The following is a 21,367-nucleotide window of genomic DNA, read 5'->3' as shown; positions in this document are numbered from 1 at the left end:
GAACAAAATGTAGGATTAACATCGGGGGGGGGGGGGAGGCAATTCAGGAAAATCGGGTTCATTATTTTTATTCTTCGATTCCACTAATACACAATTGGATCATGCACAGCGGCTGCTCAAGAGAAACTTAAGAAAGAAGTAGAAAATTCCTTCATCAAAACTTGAAGAAATAAATAATCAAGTACAATATTCCAATGGGCAAAAAATCACAGTACATTATTAAAGTTAGAAGAATACGGTTAGAATTGGAAAGAAGAGAGACACATGTTTGATTAATCTACTTTGTCACAGTACAGAATAAACTCCCAAAGGAAGAATTATAATTCCGGTATGTACATCTTCTGAATGTATGACTGCTCAATTTACGAAAAATATTGAAATATACATGTTATGTGAGAGTTCGCAGCTTTTGTAAGTGTACGTATCTTGAATTTCTTTTACGTTGCAAACAATTCACCACTGTTAATAATTTCGTTGTTGTCACATTCCTTGCGTTATAGAATACGTCAGAGTCGTCATGTGGGAATAGCATGCGGTCAATTTACCCAGAATTTGAGAAATACATATGTTAATTAATTGTGTAAAGGTAAACCAGAAAATTCTGTCACTTTTTGTGGAAGTCTGTGGCAAATAGGCCCTCACACCGTGAGTTGAATGCGAATGGAAATAAGGCGAAGGTCAGTTGTTGTTGCAGGAATATCCAACATACTACCTGGTTGAGGCAGTTTAGTTATACCGTGAACTTGCATAAGGACAGAGTGAACATGGGACCCCCACAGAACTTCATAAGAGCATGTATGCTGTACGAGTTCAAACTAGGAACAAACGCCACTGCAGCGGGGCGGAAGATATGCCAAATTTTTGATGAGGGTGTCGTGACTACGCGAGCAGTGCAGCGGTGGTTTAACAAGTTTAAGGATGGTGACGAAACACTCGAAGACGCACCACGTGCCGAAAGACTAACACATGTACAAAATGAAGATCTTCAGACAGCAATTGAGGAACTGAGACTACAATTCAATGTGAGTTGAGAAACCATTCGGCACATCTCCATCAACTTCGGAAGCACTACAAGTTGGGTCGATGGGTCCCACATGGTTTGACTCCTGGCCAGAATGCAACGCAAGCAGACGCCTGTGTTTCTTTGCGGTCTCGTCTGAGGAAGGAGCCATTTTTGGACAAGGTATTGACATGTGATGAGAACTGGGTCCTGTACGAAGCTCCACGGCGTCATCCTCATTGGTTAGCATCCCATGAACCAGTTCCAAAACAATCGAAACCAGAACTCCACCAAAACAAGGTCATCCTGTGTGTTAGGTGGACTGCTCGCTCATCGTGCATCAGGAACAGCTACCAGCTGGTCAGAGCATCAATGCAACTGTGTACTGTCAGCAGTTGAGTCGTGTTCAAGAAAAACTCAAAACTCTGGAGACAACACTTCTGAATAGCAAAGAGGTTCTGTTACAGGACAACGCTAATCCCCATGAGGCTAGGACGAAACGGACACCATTCTACGCCTTGGATGGGAAACACTATTGCATCCACTATATTCCCAGGACATTGCACCGTCCGTTTATCACCTGTTCCGTTCCTTGGACAATCACCTTAGAGGTCGCCAGTTCAAGTCCATGGCCTTCCAGAACGTTGGCAGAAAGTCGTCGATGCTGATGGGGACTATTTTTGATCTTCCAGGTACGTGTTAGGTGACATATCGATGTTCGAAAGTGGTTGGTGAAGAAGTGATAGAACTTTCTTGGTTACCTTTATATACTAATATACTAATAACTGTTATGTCAGTGCAGAATCTTGATTCTCTCCCCATCCCGCCCCGATAAAATTTGATAAGAGGAATCAGATTACCTCATACCAAATACAGTATATATATATATATATATATATATATATATATATATATATATATATATATATATATATATATATATATATGACTTTCCTAAAATTATCCGATTTTCACAAAACATGGTACGTGCTTTCCCTGGGGCTTTTTAGTATGACCTATTGTTTGAGATTGATGTCAGGAGCAAGAGAGTCAATCCACCTCGAACTTAAGAAAACATTTCTGAGTAATTTTAGTAAAAACAAATAAACAAGAAAATCAAATTTGATGTAATGAGCGTAAATTTTGTTGAAGCCTTTCGAATTATTCTTATCAATATATTTAAACGATACTCAAATCTTTAATACAAAGTTTTAAATGATGCGATTTTCAACACTTGTAGTTTTAATAAAATCTTTCGCTCTCTTCTACAGTACGGGCATCACTAATCTGGAAATTTGCAACATGTGCTTCATTTTAGTCTTCTTTTACCACTTATACCTTAGAAATGTAAACCTCCAAAATACGCTTATATTTTAGGTTGGAGGAAGGCACATGCCAATGTTCATTATATCACATACATTTTACGGAAGTTATTCTGGAGCAGGCAAATGACACAAATTCTGTTAAGTAATTCTTAAAGTCGCTTACGCTCGATTCATATTTTTCATTATGTTTAGCTAGTTTATGTAACTGTAGTACTGGCAACACTGCTCTAAGCAAAACACCAAACTTAATGTGGCGGAAGCAGACAGATCGTGCACTGAAATTCAAGATCACATTTTGTTGAAATAAGTATTTTCCTTAGTTCAAAAAATGGCTGACTGTAATATCAGTCCAAGTTTCTGCAGAATCACTTTAATGATCGACCTCCTGCTTAAAGAAGTGAATAATTCTCCTGAAATGAGATAACTATATAACTAACTGCTTAAGTTTAGCGCCAACTACTTCCGGTTAGTAACAGAGTACAGATTATAATCCCCACATCTTTTCTTCTTCTAATTATTTTAAATGAGAAGTTTAGATCATGAATTACGTATACAGGGTGGCTCATTTTGATTTTTCTACGGAAATATCTCGAAAACAGTTGAACATAATTAAACCAAACAAAAACACAAATAGGAAATGCCATGGGGCACATCGGATGTTGTTGTCGCGGTGCCCGCAGGGCCGCTCTTCATGGGGGCCCAGGGCCCAACTTTAAAATTTTAAATAGAAATATGGGGTGAGTGATACCTCAATCGATAGAACTTTGAAAAAACTAAAAAAAGCGTTGTTGCAAAAGATTTTTAATTATTTTATATGGGTCATCGTTTTCAAAATGGCCGCCATGACATGGTGTCTGTAACATATGGCACTTCCAGTACTACTAATATGAAAATGGTTGAACATAAATGAACCGAACAAAAACTCAAATAGGAAATGCCATGAGGCATATCGAATGGTATTTTCGCCGTGACCCACAGGACTGCCCTTCATGGGGCCCAACTTCAAAATTTTAAATAGAAACATGGGGCGAGTGATACCTCGTTCAATAGATCTATAAAAACTAAGGAGCACTGTGGAAAACGATTGTTCATATGGGTCACCGGTTTCAAAATAACCGCTAAGACATGGCACCAGTATCGGATAAAACATCTTTTCGACGAGAGTTTCTGACTAACGTTTTTGTGTATAAAGTGTGTGATTAGTACATTGTTATTTAATAATTCAAACAACCTGTTTTAATTATTATCATTCTTTAACAGTGAATATTTCAGATAGATAGACGTTTGAGGGCTTCGCTTGGAGCTTCAGTTTTCGTGCGTAAAATTCAGGAACGTGAATTGACGTGACATAACTTTATGTTATGACGTGCAGTTGTCTAATGCAGATCGCAGATTAGTGGGCAAAAATGTGAAAAGTCAATGGCCGTGTCAGTACAGAAGGTCCCAATATTCATTTAGTAGAACAGAAAGACAAGGACAATCCCAGTTATAACGGGCGGAGCAGGATGCATGTCCATTTTCAACCTACCCAATACCATCTGCGAGGGAAATTTAGGAGATAGAATATGAGGTTCAGTGAGATATTGTTCACAGGTACTTTCCGCTTAACTTTTAGCGGTAATTTCAGTTGTGAACCTCAGTAACAAAACGGTACATATTGATGCAGATGCATCCCAAACATCTTGCACTCATGGTGTTAAATTCTCAGGGGATCGCAAAATTTTGTAAGTTCCAAAAATGTATTATTGCAACCTTTGCTTCGCATTTCAGTTGCTTCTCCTTCCTATCAAATCACACTTTGTAATACAAATGGGTGTTACCCTTCAAACCGAATTTCAGCTTATTTTTATTCATTACAGTACCAGTCAATTGTACACACAAATGTTTCAGACAAACCATAACTATTGCAAGTAAAAGTGAGGTTTTCATTTCAGATTGTTCCATTCATTCCCGTTTTACCCACTTACGGAGGGAGGTAGGAAAAGATGATTTTCTATGAATTAGATTTCTTTCTTTGCATTATGTCACTTTAATAATCTTTTTCTCTGTTGCATCATTCTCGAGCCGTGGAATGATTGATACCCTCTGTGATTTCCTATACGAGTTTTATTCTGTTCCTTTATCTCCAACCGTTTTCATATTAGTGGTACTGGACGTTTCATCTGATACAGGCACCATGTCTTGGCGGCCATTTTGAATATGGTGACTGATATGATTTTTTTTTGCCACAATGCTGTTTAATGTTTGACGATCTATCTAACGATATATCATTTGACCCATGTTTCCATTTACAATTTCGAAGTTGGGCCCTGAGCCCCTATACAAGGCGGCCTTGGGGGTCAACGCTACAACATCATTTGGCGTGCCCCATACCATTTTTCTGTTTTCCTTTTATTCTGTTCATTTATCTCCAAACATTTTCATATTAGTGATACTTGAATTTTATCTGATACAGGCCCACGTCTTGGCGGTGATTTTGAAAACGGTGATGCATATGGAAAATCTTTCACCAGAACGCTATTTAGTGTTTGGAGGTCTATCGAACGAGATATCACTCGACCCATATTTCCATTTAAAGTATTAAATTTGGGCCCTGGGCCTCCATGAAGGGCGGCTCTGGGGGGGGGGGCACCGCGACAACACCATTCTATGAGCCCCTTGGTATTTTCTATTTAAGTTTTTATATTATTCATTTATGTTCAACCGTCTTTGAGATATTTTCGTGGAAAGATTAAAATGGTGTTGTCTTATCATAATAATTGTAATACTCAGTCCATTTTTCTTTCCACTTTTCTCATTCCCTTCTTTTTTCATGTAGGATGTTTATATATACAGGGTGTTTCAAAACAACACCGACAACGTTTGGGAGCTTATTCCTGACACTAAGACGAAAAGTATAGACCAACTTGGGTACGCAAGTGCTTCCTTTCGGAGTTATATAGGCTACCGCAAAACATGAAAAAATGAACTTCAAAGGTCCATAGCTCCAAAACTATGGGACCTACATAGTCGGGTCAAGACTTCACTTAGGAACTAGTATGTGCCCTATCCAAATATCCATGTTTCAGAATCCTGCGTTATTTCAGTAACAATTTTTATAGAGGTAGTTGGTGAGAACTTCAAATTATATTCCCGCAGCTAAACTGCCTGTATAAATTTTTTTACGTGAGTATCTTAGAATTCTGAAACATGTATTTTTGGATGGCGCACATATTAGTTCCTCAGTGAAGTCTTGACCCGACTACGGTAGATCCCATAGTTTTGGAGCTATGGACATTGAAAATTCATTTTTTTTTTTTTCATGTTTTCGGCAACTTATAACTCGGAAAGGAAGCATTTGTGCACTCAGGTTGGTCTATACTGTGTCGAATTATAGATTATTTGAGAGAGTGATGTTCATTATTTTAAATACCCATGTTTTGAATATTAATATTAATCAATAGATTTGACTTCAGTGGTAGTATAGTAGTAATATCTTTTCATATTTAATTCGAATTGAAGTTAATTTGTTAAAGAATTAAATTTAAATTGATATACATTTTATTGGATCAATCAACTGCAGCAGACATTCTAAATGAAAATGAATCAAGTGCACTCTTTAAGTCTGCAATTTCAATATTATTAAATTGACTAATTGAAAATTGCTTTATAGAAGAACAAATATTTCAGTGTACTGATTACAGGTAGGCCTGTCGAGAGACCTCCGTGAGAAGTATTGAAAATACATTATCTTACACAAGACAAATTCAATTATAATAAAACGTTAACTTACACGAAAAGTTTAAATCAGCGAAAATTCTCATTTCTCGAAGAATCAGTAATATGTCTCTTCTACGTTGTTGTCTTGTTTGGTTCTGTCCCTGTCTTGTTCTCCCTTTACTGCCATTTTTGGGAAGTATTTATGTAAGTTCTAAACACTTTCACTGGCATACAATTTAAAAACAAACTAGCACGTCATATACCCTATATGAAGTATTTTGAGGTTGTTTACTATTTACTAGTTCATATTTCTTTTTTTAAAATAAATGTTGTTTATAGATATTGAAATTATTTTGAGTGTCAGTACAAGCATGTACAAAAGTTTTGTATGTTTCTAAACTGCAATAAAAGTTTTTAGTATTTCAAAGAATTGTAAAACGATGTTAACGTTAATTAACATAATACTTTTCGTCTTATTTTGATGCCACGAATCACCTCCCAAACGTTGTCGGTGTTGTTTTGAAACACCCTGTATGTATACTTCGAAACATGCACGTTTCAAGATAATAACTGCCATCCCTATTTCTCTCTTCTTCTTTCTTCAGATCTCCAAAACTACTCCCTTAATGATACAGTGCATTAGTCATACATCTTATCCTCTGTCCAAATTTAAAGTTCCTAGCTTAAGAGATGTGGCCTGGAAATTCAACAAGTAAGAGAAGGGAATAGGGATGGCTATAATTATCCTAAAATGTCCATATCTTGGAGTCTCTGAAGCATAGAGACATGAAATTTAGGATTTGGACTTCTCATTTTAAAATAATTAGACAAATCTTTCAACATTTTTTAATATTTGATCTGGAAGAGAAGAAAAGGGATGCAGGTTACATTCTATTTAAAAATGTATAAGCGACTCGCTCATCATTTTTCAGGCCATAGTACTATAGGTAGAAGCAGTGCCGTGCTGGGATACTAATGAGGGCGGTGGACAAGTCTACTAAAAGGGCGCCCATACAAACGGGAATATATATATATATATATATATATATATATAGAGAGAGAGAGAGAGAGAGAGAGAGAGACTTTGAAAGAGTATGGGTGCCATTTTATATCATAATCACCACCTCGAATCGAAATCCTCTTTACTACAGAAAAACTTTTAGTTCCTGTAATAATATTTCTGTCAAATAAAAAGAAGCTAAATATATCAACAACTTAATATAGCACGCCTATGGACGCAGGAGGCTCATTGCCGCGTTTACAAAAGCTCTCCATTGATTTCTGTTCTTAGAAAACTGAACCCAGTTTCTACTTTATATTTCAATCTCTGCGAGAACCATTTTAATATTGTCCTCCCATCTGCGCCTCGATCTTCCTAACGGTCATTTTCCTATTTGGATTTTCAGTTACAACTTCTAAAGCGTTTCTAATTTCTTCCATTCTGGCTACATAACCTGACCATTTGAGCCTCCTAGACTTGATGACCCTAACAATGTTTGGTAAACGGTATAAAATTATGCAGTTCCTCCTTATGAAGTTTTCGCCTTTCCCATTCCCGTTCCTTTTGGAGTTCGAATATTGGTTTAAGAATTTTGTTTTCAAATACTTTCAGTCTGCGATTTTCCCTCATAGTCAGTGACCATGTTTCGCAACCATACAGCACAACAGGCATGATTATCGTTTTATATTTTGAGCTACAAATTCCTCAACAGAATTAGCGACAACAGAAGATGTTTAACTGAACAATAGCACGAAATCCCTGCTTTCAGTTGACATCAAATTTTTTAGTGATTATGGTTTTGGTCTGTTAATAATGATCCTAGATATTTGAAAGTATCCACTTTGTTGAAAGAAAATATTATTTGGTATTTTAACGCATCCATAAAATACAGTATTACGACCCTGACAAACTTCCATTTATTTAGTTTTCTCTGTATTTACTTTTAAGCCTATATCCCTGCAAGCGTTAATTAAGATTTCTGCATTCCTTTCTATTATTCTATCATTACTTATTAAATTTACATCATCAGCGTACGCTATAACCTGGCAAATATAATTCAGCTCTAGGACCTGATTGCTGTCTTTGATTTTCCTTATCGTGTTCTCCAGAACAAAGCTAAATAATAATGACGACAACGCATCTTCTTGTTTCAGGTCATTCTCAGCGTGAAAGCTCGTGAACAAGAATTTCTCTACTCGAACCTTACTTTGGGATCCATTTAAACATATCTTAATTAATCTACCTTTTTCGGTATTGCAAATTCTGTAAGCATGTTGTACAATGTTTCCCTCCTACCAGAGTCTAAAGTCAATAATTGATGTGCCAGGATGTTGTATTCTCTTATTTCTTTTCAAGTATTAGTCGAATGGTAAATATCTGGTCGATAGTTGATCGATTTTACCCAGAGTGAGAATTACCGGGGGGGGGATGAGGGGGATTTCCCCCCTCAATCACATTTTGTTCCCCCCAAAGAAGTCAGCTGAAGTATCCCCACCGGGAATGCTCGCTCCCCCCCCCCAAACTATGCTTAGTATAACGCCAAATTTCACTGATTTTTGTAATTTCTTGTAAGTTTAATCTTCTATCTGTATTTCGAAATGAGCGATGTAAACTCTTCACTTTTGGTCATTTCTAATTTCCCCACTATTTTCACCGTTGTTTAGTTGAACTATGTTTCTATGACTACAGTTGTTACTTGCAACCGTATCCTCGTACCCTTCAGTTCATCGTCGTTCGTGAATTTGAATGTACTAATTGCGCATAACAAAGTCACATATGGATTTATAAGTGCTCTTAGCGGTTGTCCAAGAAGAAGTAAACAAATAGGCTCTTCCACCATACTTAGCGAAGTTCGGACTTGTCATATTCATTCTCTACATTTTTTATCGATTGTCATCTTATTTTTATTTTTGTTATATTTTTTTCATTTTCCAGTGTATTCTTTGTTAGCACGTGGTCCTCATTCCCTAGTAGTTTGTGTGTATGCAACTCAAAAGCTGCGTTTAATTTGTGGTAATTATCAGAGTAATCACTGCCTTTTATAGTTTACGGAAATTAACTTTTGAAACTGTACTCAAAATCTGAGATATATTCTCTCGTGGCTATATGTTAACATACACGCTGCGGATGCACCCCTAGTGAACAGACAAGTGAGGGTGAGTAAGCGCATAATTGAAGATTTGTTTCAGCATTTGTTAATACGACTGGTTCTCCATGTCATTGTCTGTGTCTGTATAAGCACTTCAACTGGAGGGGGCTTTTTCCATCTTTCTTTTCACTGTACAGTTTGCAGTCCACGCCAATAATGTTGTCTGGAAAACTTCAATGTAATGTTTTACTTTATTTGAATAACGTAGCACATAGTGAATCAACTCATCTTAACCTAACAGTAAAGTAATTGTAAGTGTTGACTTCTTGAGCTGTCACGGAATCGATATTAAAAAAAAAAAAAAAAAAAAAAAAAGGCATGAAAAGTGCAGCTTTAGCGGGGAGTAGAAACGCAAGCTCGAAATTTTATTTAAAAAAAAAAAAAAGTGCTCCAATATTTCTTTTGCTGAAATTTTAATGTTATCTCTAATTTCAACCAAGTATCTTGAACACGAGTGCACTCCGAACCTTCTAAAACCGAGAATCTATTCGACACTTCAATCTGGCTCCCCTCTCACCTGACTTTCCTTTATTAGAAATAAAATAAACCGCTCCGTTTTCAGATATTGAATATTTCCTTTATTCCACAATAGTCTCTCTCTTACTATCACAATCAACTCCTCTGAACGACCGAACATCAGTTGTGCTAGACTGTCTTTTCTGTCTACTAAAACATGATCAGTTTGAATATGTGTTTTTCCATCTGATGAAGTCCAAGTATATTTATGAATGTCGCGATGTTGGAATTTTGTAATCTTCACGTTAAGGTTTCTGGATATTGCACAGTTCACGAGTCTAACGCCGTTGTCACAATCTTCCTTATGCAAACATTTATTCCCTATAATCGGTTTGAAAATACCCTCTGGTCCTACCTTCGCATTGAAACAGCCTAACAGAATTTTTATATGGTATTGCAGGAGATGATCAAATACCCATTCTATTCTTTCGTAAAAACTGTATTTTTTTAATCGCCATCCTTATTTTCTGTTGGGGCATGTGCATTTAAAACAATAATATTACACCACCGACCCGTAAGAGAAGTAAAAGAAAATCTATCATTAACATATTCAACCTATGTAAATGCTGATATACGTATTCGTTTGTGAACGGAAAGGCCTGTTTCTAGTTGGTAATGTTTAATTTGTAAAAGAATGTAAAATTTTCCGACTTGACTTCTCCATTTCCTTCTCATCTAACTTCCTGATATCCCACTAGGTCCAACCTCTATTTCTAAACTCATTTTTTTTTTTACAAATTTTACTTTGCTGAGTTCGTGTCAAGTTATCAGTTCTGATCCGAGGATTCTGCGAACTTATCTGAACAATATATTTTTTTTTTTTCAGGATGAGGTTGTTAGCCTCACACAAAATTCTCAAGCTGGAATTATCATCCCTTGTCTGTCCGCGACTACTTACTCAGTATATTCGCAGCTAACCTCTATATCCCAGAGGCCTTCTCGATCCACAACCTGAGGACGCGCCGTGCCATGGTGACAGGAAGACCACATTTTACGGAAATTTATAGGGTCTAGGTCAAAATCCCCACGGCCAAAACCCACACACTCAAGAAATGTCAAAACGCCCACACGATCGGTCATAACTCCCACACAAATGGACAAATCCCCCAAACGCACGAACGGTCTAAACTCCCACAGCCAAAACCCCCACACTCAAGAAATGTCAAAACGCCCACAAAATCGGTCAAAACTCCCACACAAATGGACAAAACTCCCACACATAGCAACGGTCACAATCCCCACATAAATGGACAAAACCCCCACACAAAAGGACAAAACTCCCATATGCAGAAGTTGTCACAACTGCCACACAAATGGACAAAACCCCCACACAATCGGACAAATCCCCCACACTCTGAAATTATCGTGATTGCACGTCTTTGTTGCGGCTCTTTACGACGCCGACTTTAGTGTTTCTGTCATTACAAAATAGTGCAAGAAGAATAGTTGCAACATCAGTTTAAGTGGAATAAAAAATGTTATTAAAAAGTACAAGGGCAAGACATACAACCAGGATCATTTCAGAGTGTGGGAGATTTGACCGATTGTGTGGGGGTTTTGTCCATTTGTGTGGCAGTTGTGACAATTTCTGCATATGGGAGTTTTGTCCATTTGTGTGGGGGTTTTGTCCATTTATGTGGGGATTGTGACCGTTGCTATGTGTGGCTGTTTTGTCCATTTGTGTGGGAGTTATGACCGTTGGAGGTTATGACCGATTACCAATGTGGGGGTTTTGGCTGTGGGGGTTATGACCGTTCGTGTATTTGGGAGATTTGTCCATTTGTGTGGGGGTTATGACCGATCGTGTGGGCGTTTTGACATTTCTTGAGTGTGGGGGTTTTGGCTGTGGGGGTTTTGACCGTTCGTGCGTTTGGGAGATTTGTCCATTTGTGTGGGGGTTATGACCGTTTGTGTGGGCGTTTTGACATTTCTTGAGTGTGGGTGTTTTGGCTGTGGGGGTTTTGACCGGTTCCCAATTTATATAGCTATATTTCATAAATACAACAGGTACTGATTATCCGAACACTGCTTTAGAACACACAGGAGCAATCAATATGTTCGTATATATGGATGCATATTAAGACTGTGAAAGCTTCGATGCCGTAAAAATCGTAAATTAGAGACTAATGTCAGTGTAGTATTACATAAATACATCGTACGTTTGACTATCCGAACTATTCTTGATGTATGACATTGTTTCGTTTTATAGCTATATAACTTTATAATATTTTTGTAAGTGATTATACTCTTTACCTGTTCTCTGCCAATAGCAACTGTATGAATTTATAATACAAAACTGAAATACAGAAGAATAAAATAAAATTTTTAAAAAATGTGATATTTCGTAGGGCATCTTATGTAAAGGGCACCCTGTATTCTTCACAGGTTCTGTATTACCAGTCAGTATTTGAATTTATTAAACAAAGTTGGTATACAGGATAACTAAAACCACTTATCTATAATGTGATGTTTCGTAGGGCGCCTTATGTAAAGGGCGCACTGTACCTTTCACGTGTTCTTCGCCAACAGTAACTGTGTGTATTTATTGTACAGAACTGTGCTATACAGAAGAGTAAATAAAATCGTTCATCTTTGATGTGGTCTCGGAAGGGCGCCTAATGTAAAGGGCGCACTGCAACTTTCACGGGTTCTTTACCAATAAAACTGTAAGAATTTATTACTAAAAGCTTGTACCTTTATTTATACTGTGATATTTCGGAGGGCGCACCGGGACACGTCCCGGTGTCCCGGTGGGCCAGCACGGGCCTGGGTAGAAGTGTAAACGTTGGACAGGATATTCCTGTTGTTACAAAGAGAAAGGATAAAGAAGAGTTTTTACAATAAATATCCTAAGGAGGCCAAAGAGAAATTCAAAATTTTCCCCCCAAAATTAGCGCATCTCACGAATTATTGAAGTCAGAGAGAGAGAAACTTAGCATGTAAACTCTCCATTAAAAAATAAGGGGACATGTATTTCGGCACTTTCGAAAATTTACTTCCTAAAAGGGGAGGGAAACGGAAACATTTCTGAAATTCTAAAAAAAAAAAAAAAAAAAAAAAAATCATTCTTTTTAATCATAAAGTGCTGAATGTGAAGATTTGCTTAAGTTGAAGATGAAATTCGGTATGTAAACTCTTAGATAATAAGAAAAAAAAAAACTTGTTTCAGCCTTTTTGAAAATTTCACACTTAAAGGAGGGAAAAGGGGCCATTTATATTATATTGAAATTTTCTTTCTTTATTGAGAGTTATCCAATGCGATTATTCGCTGAAATTGAATTTGTGAAATTCAGTATATATCCTTCTAATCAAAATTAAGAAAATATATGTTCTAGAATTTTCGAAAATTCCGCTCCTAAGGAAGAAATAATATATTCATACAAATGTCTCTTTCTTCATTGAGAGTGGGGGCAATTTCTATAATATTGAAATTTTCCCTTACTGCCGAGTGTGGAGATTCGCTTAATTTGGAACAGAGGCAGGGTCAAAATAAGTTGTGTTAGTCTTCGATAAATAAGTAGTTCATTCAGTATTTTATTCCATGTTTCACGCTATTAACTGATCATAGGGGATAACTGGTAACATAGTTCTAGAAGAGCATTTTCACTAAGGCAATCTGGCTTCTTTTGTCGAAACGTGACGCATGCGTACTACGATATAATAAGCTTGCACTATTGTATTCTTATATTTCTTTGGCCTAAAGCTTGTTTGCAATACAGAAAATTTGGTGACGTAATAAACTCAAACTCATTATTTTAGCTGAGTTCAAACGACTCTAAACAGAGTCGAAACTTGAAGAATGGTCAGTGAAATTACCATCAGTAGTAAATATGCCTGATATGATTGTTGTTCAATTACATTGTAGTGTAATACGAAGAATATAATCTATATTCAAATAAATGATCGATGATCGAATTTTAATATCTATTTTATTATTTGAATAATATCAATTCTACTCCTTATGCTACTGTGTCATGTGATTTAACAACATTGTTATCAGCGGCGCAAATCTATCTTCAATATTCAGGGGAAGGGGGACGGTAAGACCGTTCCCATAATTTTTTAAAGGTATGTTCAAAATATTTATGTAGTTGAAAGACGATGCTGTGGAGAATCAGAGGAACAGAGTTGTATTCAACATTGGGAGGCGGGCAGATTTGAGGCTTATTCTGGGGGAGGACATCAATTTCATCTCACTTTCCTCTCTGGCAATCGGATACAAATCATCACATTTCTCGCCAAAAACACATTTCAAATCGAATTTTTGTGTGGGACAGTCCCCCACAGTTCCAAGATTGGAGGGGACATGTTCCCCCCAATCCCACGGCATTTGCGCGTAATTGTTATGCTTGTCAATTTTTTTTGAAAATCTCAGCGTGCATTGTCGAAATTTTGTTTCTGTTGCGATGAATCTACTTAAGCTATGGAGTTGAAAGGTTCAATGCAAATTTCCCACCCTGAGTGTCGCGGGGAAATTATCAATTTCCGGACGCCCTAAAAATTATCAATAGTAAATCTTAATATTGCTACCAGAAATCCGTGTAATGAATTTTTATTTCGATTCACGTAATTTTATTCCAAATTTATGTGTATATCCAGTTCTTACTGTAATAGCAATTGTAGTAATGAATACGCAACGACAACCGTGAAGCGGGATTTAACAACAGCCACAGTATTATTTAAGAGAAACACCTACGTACAAAGAATTTAATAATTTTTCACTTATCAGTGCTGTAAATTCAAGAAGTCCGAATTTATAATCCACTCATTACAATAGTACTAAGCTCCGTTTCTAAGGTAATTTTCGAAACGACATGATAAGGACATGCAGTACACTACTTCACAGTAACAGATTTTGAATAACTGACTCGCTGCTCGACTTCTTGGCAGATAAAATTGGCAACTTTGACATGATTGACTCAACAATGGCAAAACCACGAGATCTTGTTACAAAGACGACGGTTCAACGCCATGATATTATAAATCTTGAAATTGATCTCAGATCTCTTTCTGTTGGGTTTCAAATTGTTATTTTTCCTGGGCCGAGAAACTAAACTCTCAAGAATTGTATTGTCAGGTCATTACACTTTCGGCTCCCTTTTATATTCCGCGATCGAAAGTATGTTGTATTTCACTTTTGTTTTTGCTAGCACCTGTTGGACTTGACTTCGAAGCTGGCATTGCTCATTCTTACTTCATAGGGGATGTGAGTCGCAATAAAATTTTAATGAATCTCTCAAAGAACTTGATGTGTGCAGGTTACCGCCGTGTCGCTCACGTTTTCCACATTTTTTTTTTTTTTTTTTTTTTTGTTTTACTCCTGACCTCCTCTATTTATTAAAATTTTCATTTGGCCCCTGTCTGAGCCACTTGGGTCAGTCTGGACCTGCATGAAAGAAACACTGGGAAGGAGTGAATATAAACCTCTTGTACTGGGAATGAGTGAAAGAGTCCCGGTTTGGAAGATTTACCTCCCACCAGTGTCCCGGTTTGGAATATCAGAAATATAGTAACTTTACCTACAAGTCTTTACTTTATACAACATTCGTCATGACATTGTGGGCGTTCAGTAATGTGTACCTTCTGTCAAAAAAGGTTGGAAAGCAGTAGATTATAAGCATTTCTGCCTTCTAGAAACTGTTTAAAACTATTTATTTCTCACTTTAGTTGTTATAGCCAAAAACTACATTTAGTATGTGAGAGGGTGTCACTATTGTCACTTTTAGGAGTTAACTTTCGGGCGCTCTGTGTAATGGCGGCATTTTCACTACCCTTGCATTTTTAGTAATTATTGCAGCTCAATATCACGAAAATATAAAAACAATGGGGTCATCACTAACTGTTGTGTTAATTGTTAACTACAGAAACCCTGACGGTCCAACCAATCCAATACAGCGCATTGGAAATTAAATCTTTGTCTTACGCCCCACAGTTATACGTGCGGGTTAAAGGAGACGGTGATGATAAGAAATGAATGAAATGGTAGGATAAAGAAAGTGAGAGGAACGGGAGAACTCTGAGAAAACCCTTGTCCACCACAAAGTTCAGTTGGCGCGAGCTGGGATCGAACCAGGGACCTCAAGCAGCAGAGGTGAATGCTCTATCACTAAGCCACCGCTGTCCCACAACGCATTGGGATCAAGCGCGTATTATTCTGAGAAAGCGGTTGATATACATTCCGCACATGCGAGATCCCGAAGGATAATGTGACAATTGAAATTTAATTTTCTATAGGTAGTGTTTATTGTTTCACCTTACTTTCCCGGGGGGTCTGGACTCCATAGACCTTCCTTGACTACCAATGTGCCGCGAATTTTTAGATTTAAAAAATCATAGAATCATAGAGCCTTAAAAAAAAAAAAAAGATGTGATGTGATGTGGGCGTTCAACGAAGTGTGCCGTTATTCAAAAAAGATTGTAACCACGTGCATATACTCACATATGATATTTTCACATTTTATACATATTACGACTATCATTTATACTCTTTAGATAAAAATGGAGGCGTAAATGTACTACATTTGTAATGAAGATTACACAACATTATATCACCGTTATATATACATATTGCTAATTGTTTACATTATATGGCTCTTCTAAGGAACTATTATAGCATACGTGCGCGTGTGTGTACGTGTGTGTCCATAGGCGCCTGACTACTGAAGAATAAGTGTTTATGTGGGTGTACTGAAAACAAATCTTGGCGAAATAGAATTCGCCGGAAATAGTTCCAGACTTAGGTATCATAGTCCGTAGAATCACGATCACATTGGCGATAAAAAGAAACTAATAAAAAAAAAATACCGCAAAACTATAAGCACAAAGGAATGACTTGGGTTTGATCAGCCGAATAATAAAAGAGTTCTAAGAAGATCCTCCTTCGTTGTTTACTCTTCCCGTTTTTATTATAGCTGCGTTAATCCTTTACACTTCACTTATCAATTTGCTTAGCTTCTCAGCACCAAAATTGTTTTACAAAACCTTTATCCAGTGGCTATAATGTTTACAATGCTTAAAACATATAATCTAATTATATCTGTGTACATACAACTATATCTACGTCAAATGAAAACCCCGCCTACATCAAATGAGCGCGAAATCTCAGTAGCATCTTGCATCACTAGTTGACACGGTTTCTCCCCTCTTCCCCTTATAACATTGGTTCAATTCTGTAAAATATATACTGTTTATATATTTCAGAGTAGGGTTTTCCTCGTCTTGTGTAACCTTAACAGTAAAAAACAACTGTCAACAAGATAGGTATCTTTTATTTATTTTTCTTTGTATCCTTTTTTCTACTACGATACTTTTTTGTTAGCCGAAAGTGATCTCTATATTTAAGAAAAACCGTAAATGATGATTGGTATATGTAACGAAACGTCACATTTTTTCCTTGAATCGGGTTCTCCCAGCATCCTACGCATAGCATGTGTTGCGTTGCCCTTTGCCCTGTGGGATAAATACAAGCGGTCTGCTCTCCTTTCCAGGTTATCATCATCAGTGACGGACAAGAGTAGAAAGCAGCTCTTAGAGGAAAAAGCCCACCAGCACTCAACATGCACCGGACAGTGATCATTGTTGCCATTATAGTTCTTGCTATTGTTGCTCAGTCGATGGCCAGACCTTACAGGTAAGCTTCAAGGAATCTTTAGTTTTTACCTTTTCTTTTACTAAAAGTGAAATAAGGAAAATGAACAATATGTAGGACTATCCCACTTCCTAAAACATATTTCTTTATTGTAATTATGATTTTAAAAAATCATTCGGAATTAACTTTAGAGTTTGTGAATTGAGTTACTCGTGTAGCGGACTGGTTACCCATCCTGACTTTGATACATAAGGTTCGTTTCCCGGTGAGGCAATATAATTTTCAGTGATGGCTTAGCACAGTGAAGCAATTAGTGGGCTTCTTGAGTTGAGAGATTGTGAGGTCTAGTCTTCAAAGCCAAAAATATTGAAGCCTATGTAGTGACTCCACATCATCCAGCTTAAAGCCATTTGGGTGACCTGATCCTTCGCGGCCTACAATGCCAAAGATTTTATGAACGCACAGTAGTTCAGTGGTAAAGCGCTTTTTTCTGGTACGAAAAGTCCCTGGTTCAATCCAGGCTATGTGAGCTTGTGATCACTAACATAGTGTCCGTGGGTTTTATAGAGGCTCTCCATTTCCACACACATTCTCATTCCGTCAATTATTTGATAATCCTTCGCCTTCATTAACCATCCGTTTCCTTTATCCTAAAGGGTATATGTGTGGGACGTTAAACATTAAAATTTAGTCTTTGACATGAAGTGTTGCCAAACGAATAAGATCAGTGTCTTTGGTACGCGTGGTTCCGGATTCTACTTCATATAGAGGCACGTATTTTTGCGTATAGTTTTAGCATCATGAGGACGTTAGGAAGTACTGCACTGAGAAACATCCGTTATCCGGACAGCGGAATATTATATAAATATACGGAACCCTTATGATTACTACGAAAATCTGTACAGAACATTCGTTATCCATATGCTACATACATAATACCCTTTTATCTCTTAGATGTTACATCATGCAGGTGCAGGATGTTTGACATCTAACAGTCTTCCGTATATTACATATCTTTACGTAATATATTTTACATACGTCAGTTATACATTATATAGATCCATCTGTATGTTAGATTCTGACCGTCTATATGAAGTTCTTTCGTACGGAAAGTACGTTTATTCGGAACACATACGGAAAGTAACAAAACATACGTTTTCAGTTATACATTTGCTACAGGACATTGCATAGGATTGGGGGCCACGGTGGCTCAGTGAAAGAGCGTTCACCTCTGGTGCTTGGGGTCCTGGGTTCGATCCCAGCCCCCGACAAGTGAACTTTGTGGTGGACAAACACCGTGTGCGTGGGTTTTCTCGGGGTTCTCCCGTTTCCTCCCACTTTCTTCATTCCACCATTTCATTCATTACTCATCATCACCGTCTCCTTTAGCCTAACCGGCATAATCGTGGGACGTAAAACTCAAATATTTCATTTCATTTCATTACATAGGATTGTACGTTAAGTAAAAAAAAAACCTACAGGATTTATGCATATAATCTATATTTTTAAGTACACCATACGTTTTCTTTTCTCAGTGTGGTTATAAAGTAGCAATATCTGCTACCTAGAAGCCAGAATTAGTGATATTACAAACCGATATATGTACTCCTATGATTTAAGTAAGTAGTCGTTTGCAATATGAGAAAACATTTATTCTTGCTAAGAAGAAAAATATATTTTGTACGACCTTAAATAAAGAGTTTAGAACAAAACTTATAAAATGCTTCATGTGGAGTATTGTAGTATATGTGGCAGAAACACGAAAACTATGCAAAAGCGATGAAAATAGACTAGAAGCCTTTTACTTCTTAAAGCAAAACTCCCTCACGTTGAGACCTATCAAGGTATAGTAGTGATAATAGAAAATTCTTTGGGAAACCAATTACAAGTCACCACACCAAAAAGCAATATGGCCGGCCAGAAAGAGTAGTTTTGACATTGTATGTGCGAAATTGTGTTGGAAATTTTAATTAGTAACAATTCACTAATTTACTTCAATTTAACTCACTCGATTAAATTCATTATTGCGAATACCAAGAACGGATTGATAAATTGCTCGGACCGGCTTTGAAGATTTTTCTTTAGTCTCATATTAAATATTAAAATAACATTAAACTGCGTTTAAGATTCTTTCTTTGCAATTTTTTTTCGTGGTATATAGCCTTTAATAAATTAATATTAAATATATAGTATTAGATTACAGAAGTTACTATAGATTAGAAAGAACACGTGCAAATGAAAATGGCACCCAAGCTAATAGTAATAAAGAAAATCATAGGATTATATCGTATAATGGCTTTCTACAATATCTGGAAAGACACATCAACATTGAAAAAAATACACCACCTTCTAGCAGAAAACATGGAACAAATCACTAATGCCAAAACATAATGCGACATATCAGCGAAATCCTGCAAATGATAAACACAAATTATAGTGGGATCGAAAAATCAGGACAGATATAACTTTACTGTCTACAGATCGAACATTACTAACATCAATAAAATGAACCAAGAAGTAACTCATAGATATAGAAGTCCCACCTACAATATACGAATAACATTTAGTACAGAAACCAGAAAGTATAAAGACCTGGCAGATGAAATCAAAAATATATAGATATGTTGATAGTTACATCAAGATCATCATTATCTTGGCTATAGTTATTGTTCCTGAATTCGCTGTGATATAATTGGAACAGATTGAGAAAACATCCTCTAGCAAACCTATAAAAGTCAGTAATTGTGCAAAATAGTCATGGCCACTATGTTCTTTGGAGACGAAAAACTATTCCAGTAACCTGGACTTACGAAGAGCCAACCTTGAGAGTATGCTTAAACCAAGGTATAATAGTCTAATAATAACGTAGAAACTCAATTACTACTGTCAGTACTCTGTCATGTTTTACATGCAAGAAATAGATTTTCTATAGATTTTCTAGCTCTTGCTCATAGGGAAACTCAATAAACTCACAGAAGACAATATCAACCTACTATTATGAAATTACTATTTATTATCAACTAGAATAGCCTACATCTCTAGTTATTTTCATTACACTCTTCAATGTTGGAATAATTAGATTAGCAATAAAACTAGGAAGAGTGTAACACATAGTTTCCAAAGAAAACTGGAAAGATCATACAACCTGACTTCTGGTAGCACATATTTAAAATAGAATTTTTTTTTATCATTTTACTAGCCGTATTAAATTTATCTGTGGTCTAAAGTGTGACAACTTTAGTTTATTATATTGATAGTTCAGTTTTGCCAAATATTACAGTGAGGTAACCACTGATGCCACATTTTATAAATTATGTCAAAATATTATTAAATTAACACAACAGTGAGGAGAAAAAGTACTTCCGTTTTAGAATTTACTCAATTTGGATCGATATTGTATTATAAACAGATTAATTTTTTTAAACATCGTAACAAAGTTCCTCGTGTTTATATGGTTAGCGTATGAATTTTCGGTACAGGAGATCCGGGTTCGATTCCTAGTGGGGGCTTATGTGGTTCGGATCCCACGTTAAAACGTAGATTCACGTCTCGATATCCTTAGTGGTGAAAAGGGAAGCTAAACTCAGAACCAACCAAACAACGAATATGAAACTTATTAAATTCTAATTGTACTTTATAAGCATAGTATGAATCCCGAATTTGAGAATAAGTCAGTACTTTCCGCAAGGTTTCCATGAGATCCAAAGTAAATAATTAATTTCCAATATTTTAATTTGATATTATGGTAATTCATTTGATAAGAAAAGTTATATTGTGCATTACACCAACTTTGTCTATTATAACTGATCAAATAATAAACCAATTACTAAGCAATGGAAATCAATTTTATTATAAATCTAGTAACATGCAACAGTTTCGCTGATTAGTGTTTGATGAAGCTAAGTGTTTATAGTCACAAGTTATTAATTTTATAATAAAATTGAAGCCGTGACTTCTATAACCACACAGGTCCAGCTGAAGAGATACTGAGAAACTCAATAACAACTCAATATTTGTTGGAAATATAAACTTGAAAATCATTTTTTGTTTTTCATTCTTTGTTATTCAGCAAACTGTAAGTATGAAAAAA

General features: G+C 36.5%; 1 protein-coding gene across 1 annotated transcript in view; it reads left to right on the top strand.

Moving 5' to 3' along the window:
• Window positions 1-21,367, top strand: part of LOC145662697 (uncharacterized) — a 357,041-nt gene that overhangs the window by 319,214 nt on the left and 16,460 nt on the right. The window contains exon 2 of the mRNA XM_081728541.1: window positions 17,177-17,319. Within this exon, the coding sequence (XP_081584667.1) occupies window positions 17,246-17,319 (74 nt within the window). The 5' untranslated portion in view covers window positions 17,177-17,245. The remainder of the gene's footprint in view (window positions 1-17,176; window positions 17,320-21,367) is intronic.

This window comes from Thermobia domestica, chromosome 10 (genome assembly GCF_964235325.1).
Source record: "Thermobia domestica chromosome 10, izTheDome1.hap1.1, whole genome shotgun sequence".
Taxonomy (NCBI): Eukaryota; Metazoa; Arthropoda; class Insecta; order Zygentoma; family Lepismatidae; genus Thermobia; species Thermobia domestica.
The sequence above is the reverse complement of the archived record's forward strand: the minus strand, read 5'-3'. Positions and strand labels throughout refer to the sequence as shown.